The sequence below is a fragment of the Myotis brandtii genome, unplaced genomic scaffold (assembly GCF_000412655.1).
Source record: "Myotis brandtii unplaced genomic scaffold, ASM41265v1 scaffold441, whole genome shotgun sequence".
NCBI classification, from domain to species: Eukaryota; Metazoa; Chordata; class Mammalia; order Chiroptera; family Vespertilionidae; genus Myotis; species Myotis brandtii.
In genome coordinates this window covers 4,853,913-4,859,912 of record NW_005366873.1, presented here as the reverse complement: position 1 = coordinate 4,859,912, position 6,000 = coordinate 4,853,913, and the positions used below count along the sequence as shown (strand labels likewise).

Genomic DNA, 6,000 nt, shown 5'->3' with positions numbered 1-6,000 from the left:
TTCTCTTGCCTTTCCAGGCTAATCCTCACCACTCCTCTTCAAGTACTACATTCTCCAATTTTTCCCTGCACCTGCCCACACCTTCCTGCTGCCCTGTCCTTGCTCTCACTGTTTCCTTGGTCCATAATTGTATCCTCTTCTGTCATGTAAACACATCTCCATGGTTCTAAAAAGCCGACTCTGATCCTTTGAGCTGAAGGACTCCTCTCTCTCCTCTAAACACTTCCCTCTTTCTCTTCTGTACACTTTACTTCTCTCCAACACTGTAACTATTCCCAAATTCGGCCTTATTTCCCTCTTAAGTGGTGCACTCCTTTAAGAGGAATCTGAACTGTCACAGAACGTGGATTTAGGGATTCAAACCAATCTTATCTTGATCTCTGGGGTGCCAGGAACCCCTAATCTTTATCTCAAATTTGAGATTAAATGGCTCAATACACAGTAAGTGCACAATAAAACTTGTGGAATGTGATTTGTTTGTTCATTTGATTTCAAGCCCACATCAACATTAAACCTCTTTTTCACCAATTTATTTGAAAACTGGCTTTTGGAGTAATAATATTTGCTGCCCAAACAAATTTGCAAAATAGCCAAGTACCTCCATGAGCATTTGTAGGGGATTTTCTCCTAGAAAAAAAAAAGTGGAGGCACCAATGACAAAGACTCAGGATTGTCTCTTTCCCATTGCTCAACTCTGGCATCACCAGCACCCTAGCCTGGGAGAGCGAATCTTTGTGGCATATTTTTAAAGCCTCCAGGTGGAAATGCTGAACTGAAAGAAAATGCCTTCATTTCGTTGCTCTCAACCCTCACTCAGTTGACTACTGAACACACACCTGATCATGGCACGTTTAAGCCGTGAAGTATTTACAGCACAATCAATGCCTAAGGCAGAGGATGTAGTTTTATTCATTCTACCGCTGTGAATTCTGAATGCAGACTCCAACTGTGCAAGAAAACCTTCCTTAAAAAAAGAGTCCTTCATCTCCAGAATTTGATTTTCAATCTGAAACATGGTATTCTCCAGACATGCCTGCAATGACGTAAACACACCGAGGCTGTGGCTCTGTCCTGCACATTCTGCCCTGTGGCTGACCCGTTTCTGAGCAGGTGACCCTCTTGCTGCTGGTCCTGACATGGTAGAGCCACCACATGAAGGGCTACGTCTAAGTGCATGTTTGTTAAATGAAATAAAAAATCTCAGCTGAATTCCCCAGAGCTCATAACAACCTCCCGGGACCATTTTGATGTCCCCCAGAAAGTGCTGACCACATCAGTGAGTCTGTAACCCTGGGAACCACAAGCACCTGGCAGGAGACGTGAGTTGAAGTGTGACCGGCCAAGAGCCTTTCTTTGTCGGAGTCTGTAACCCTGGGAACCACAAGCACCTGGCAGGAAACGGAGACGTGAGTTGAAGTGTGACCAGCCAAGAGCCTTTCTTTGTCAGAGACTGAGAAACTGTCTCACTAACTTCTAGATCAGCGGTTCTCAACCTGTGGGTCGCGACCCCTTTGGGGGTCGAACGACCCTTTCACAGGGGTCGCCTAAATACATCCTGCATATCAGATATTTACATTACAATTCATAACAGTAGCAAAATTAGTTATGAAGTAGCAACGAAAATAATTTTATGGTTGGGGGTCACCACAACATGAGGAACTGTATTAAAGGGTCGCGGCATTAGGAAGGTTGAGAACCACTGTTCTAGATGCTATTCTTTTGCCTCTTTAAATCATGTTGCCTCTGCAACTCTCCTTTCGCCAGCCAATTCCACAACCATCCTCTTCGGGGCTCTAGTTTTCCTTTCTCACACTGTATAGTAGTCACTAGAATCAGTTCATTGGGTGCTCAATCAATATTTGTTGAATAAACAAAAAATTATTTGTGAGACTTTGTTGCCACGTGTGAGGTATTGTGCTAGAGATGACATTGTGAGAATATAGCCTCTTACACAGATAGAGTTCACTGTCTAATGAAAAACAGACCACCAGTCAATCATGACAAAATAGAGGCTAGCTTGCAGATGCGATAAATACCATGCAAAAGCAGCATGACACCTTCTGGGGAGACGAAGAAAGCACCAGTATTAACATGTCTCGTCTAAATTGGTAAATTGCATGGTATGTGAATTATATCTCAATGAAGCCACAATTTCAAAAAGACAAGTGTCTCACATATTAGAAATGTGAGCAAGTGAGAATCAAAGGCATTCAAGAATTGATCTTTGGCGGGTCAAAATATATCCTATTATTGTGAGGCCATATTACAAACATAACCTGAGAACTAGCCGTGTTCTCTTGCTTCCTCCCACAGAGCAAGCTGGAATCAATGATCCTTGAGAGAAAAGAAGAAAGGAGGGGTGGTGAAAGGTTGGCAAGATTGTCTTTCGGCGTTTACCCTATCAAAGGCAGTAAAATGTCCTCTGCTGCCACCTGGTTCTGGACAGTAAATACATCTCCTGCTCTGGTAGTTGGGGAAAGTAACAGACACTGCCAACCATGCTTTGATGAATGGCCAAGCCAAAGCCATCCAAATCAAAGTGGTTTAGGATTGAATGAGACTAGTTTAAAAAAAGAACATAGCTATACAGTGGCATAGTCTACAGTCATGAAAAGGAACTAGATCTATATGTACCAATATGGAACAATAACCTAGCTAAATTGCCAAGTTAAAAAAGCAAACTGCATATGTACAGAATGACCCACTTTTTGTACAAGGGATATGTGTGTGTCTATATTCTTTTATACGTAGGCACACTCTATATGTTACTGAATACAAAGAAACTGGCAAAAATATATAGCATGTTATTAAATATAATATACATATTTATATATTAACAAATAGCATATATATTAACTGTATATAATTTATAATTAGTGGTTCTATGGGTCCATTTTAAGTTGGGCCCTAAAGAAGCACAGCCTAAAACAAGGATGTGCATGTAAGTAGTTTACTGGGGGATGGCCTCAGAAAACAATGGTGGGAAAAAAGAAAGAGACACAGAAAGGAAGAAAATAAAGGGTGTGTTATTAAACGAATTATCATAGTGGGCAACGAGGGCTCTACCCCATGGGAAAACCGCAGGAGGCAGTATGGCCCACACCTCAGACATCCCCACCAAGGAGTGAGGAAGTCAGTTTTCCCATCCCCAGCCATGACGGTCTGAGGTCCCAGGGGCATTAGCTCTGCCAGCCCTTCGAGCTTGCCCCACGTGTGCAAGTCAAGAGAAGCCCCATTGTCTACAAGTAATAAGATCTTGAGAACTGTGGTGCTATAGGTGAGGCTAGGCCCCGAGGCTAGGGTCCAAGGTTAGGCTTCAAGGCTCCAAAGCTAGGCTAGGCTCCGAGGCTCCAATGCTTTCAAACATTTTTTGCATATTAATGACATTTTAAAATCAGAAAGGAAAAACTGATAATAAAAACACTCACCAAAATATTAGGTTTTCTAAGAAAAAGAGGCTTACCACTAAGCCAGACAATGTGCAGGGAGCCCAGGTTCCTCACCCCAAAGGCGGCCTTCGGGTCGAGACAATGTCTCTTCCAGAGGCCACCGGCACAGGACCGCCAGCGCCGCAAGGAAAGAGACAGCTGAGACAAACCATCGTTGGGCTTTTATTCACTGGTCATAAATAGCATCTCGTGAGCATCAAGGTGATCATGGGTAATGGACTAGCACCTGGAACTTGGCCGTCAGAGCACTCTGCTTCCCCATCGCCGGCTGAGAACTCGCTGCAGCTGCTCCGCGGCTCCCGGGTGGAGGGCTCAGCTTTGAGGGGACCCGGCCTCGGGTGCAGCAAGTTTATTCTTGGCTCGTTCTTGCCAATTTTTTAAAAATCATAAAAGATCAAGTGTTTGCAAGAAAATATCAAAGAGGATAAGAAGATTTTCAGTTCTTCTCAAGTGTCTAAAAGTAAAAAGGAGAGGTAAGAGAGGAGAGGAAAGGGGAAGGAGTCAGGGGCGGCACAGTGTCTTCCTTTCCCCAGAGCATTTTCAGAAACAAACACCAGCAGGTGTTAGTGCTGCTTGGAGATGGGCTGCGTCTCTCTGATGAGCCACTCGAGCGCTTCCTGGCGGCCCTGTTTCTGCAGCTCCTTCCCGATCACGTCCCTGCAGGTCTGGTGGTAGCTGTTGAGCCAGTCACACTGAGAGAGAGAAAGACAAAGGGACACAGTGCATTCATCGTCTCCTTTACCAAAGGCTGCACAGGCAGTGTGAGGGCCCACGTGCTGAGCGCACCAGACAAGAATAAAACTCCCCCTGCTCATGGACAGGTGACTCCTGTGTCTATTTCTCCGGAAATAGACGGGACGAGGCCACGTCGCTTATGGTGAAAAATGCTCCCGGAACAGTCTACTACCCGTGGACTGGCAGTGGCTAGGAGGGAACCATAAACACCTAATGGCAAGCAATGCCTTCAGGCTTCTCTAAGTGCAGAGTAACTTACAACCAGAGTAATTTGCAAACAGGACCCTGGGAACCAAACTCACAGGCCATTAGAAGAGGGAGGAGGCTGCAGCCACCCAAGGGGCCTTATTCCCCTACACCTGAGTTATCTGAGGGTGCTGAAGGGAGAGAGAGGACCTGGAAAACAGTCCCTGGGCTGCTGTGAAGACACCTATTAAGAGACACACGTGAGGCTGGCCTGCTCACATGCTCACTTCCTATCTTGTACACACTGACAAAGCTGAATCAACTAGGATGTGGGCCTTGTAAGTGTGGCCCAGGACTATGGGACTGCAGGGCGGGGCAGGGAGTGACTAACTGCCAGACTCTCCTGTGGCCGCCACATCAGGAGATAAGAGATTAAAAAAAGGAGGTAGACAGGACTTGGTGCCTGGTGAGGCTGATCACTGGGTCTGATAATGAGTCCGGCAGCTGTAAAAGGTGAGATGGCCCCCTTGTGTGGGTGGGGTTTGGGGGATGAAGGTTGGAGTGGAGTTTCTACCTTGAGGACAACAACCCACTCCCTTCACTGCCCATGAAGTGGGCCTGCCTGGACACCCAGCTGCAGCGAGGCTGGCAAACTGGCACCACCATGGGCGTGGTTGCCGTAATGAGCCAAGCGCTATTGGGGAGGCAGTGTTGTTACAAACCCATGGGCTTTGAAGACTGCAGTCTGGACCAGCTACCGAAGCCTGGCTAAGGGGTCAAGATGGGCACACAAGTCTTCAAGGCCCAAGGGCAGACAGATGGGGTGATGTTGCCAACTGGCCTTGGCCCATCGAGGGCTCTGATCCCCACTGATAAAGAGCCCGAGGGCCCTGCTGGGAGCTGGGGAAGGAGGTAGAGTCAAAAGAAAGCGAGTGCTGTGTCTGCAGCAGGGCCAAGCAGGGCTACATGGCAGCCTGCCGCCCAAGCAGCTCAACAGTGAAGGCCACAGCAGGAGCCAGCCGTGGACCACAGCAGAACCCCCAAGGCCCTGTGGAATGGGGAAGGAGGAGGAAGGCACCTGAGCAACCTCCCAAAGGCCCTGACAGTCTGCAGCTGCCCATGTTCACATCCAACCAAAGTCCTCTGCTGCCATCTGGTGACAATTGATGGGAATGCTGACCCGACCCCCAAACTCCGCAAAGTGACAAGGAAGACAGTCTGTCCGGGAGACAGTAAAAGGCCACAACCAGGTATTTCATCGCCCAGGGAACAGACTCTTGTTGGGGAGTTTTACTATGCCTTCGAACTATGCCTTGAACACCCAGATCACTGAACTATTCTTTTTTCCAATTAGTTTTTATAGGATATCTTCTTACCTTAGGACAACAGTTATTTAACATATCAAGCAGAGCACCTTATCTCTTTTAACAAAAGGGTCCCTTTCCCATTTACCTCTTGATAAACCTGGGCCTTCCGACACAACAGTGACTTACTCCTGGAAGGTCCCTAGCCATGACCCCAGAAGCTGTGCCTAGGGGCCACCACAGGAGACTGGTGCCTCGGGGGCAGAAGCCTCTAAGCAGGGCGGCTCCTGTGCCCTCTATGTGTTCTCGTCCCCTTTCACCTAAGT

General features: G+C 47.1%; 1 protein-coding gene across 3 annotated transcripts in view; it reads right to left on the bottom strand.

Moving 5' to 3' along the window:
* Nucleotides 1–3,593: 3,593 nt before the first annotated feature.
* XPNPEP1 (X-prolyl aminopeptidase (aminopeptidase P) 1, soluble) overlaps nucleotides 3,594–6,000 on the bottom strand; it is a 45,577-nt gene continuing 43,170 nt past the window's right edge. For all 3 annotated transcript variants that reach the window (XM_005874551.2, XM_005874550.2, XM_005874552.2), the window contains exon 21: nucleotides 3,594–4,141. In XM_005874551.2, the coding sequence (XP_005874613.1) occupies nucleotides 4,013–4,141 (129 nt within the window). In that variant the 3' untranslated portion in view covers nucleotides 3,594–4,012. The remainder of the gene's footprint in view (nucleotides 4,142–6,000) is intronic.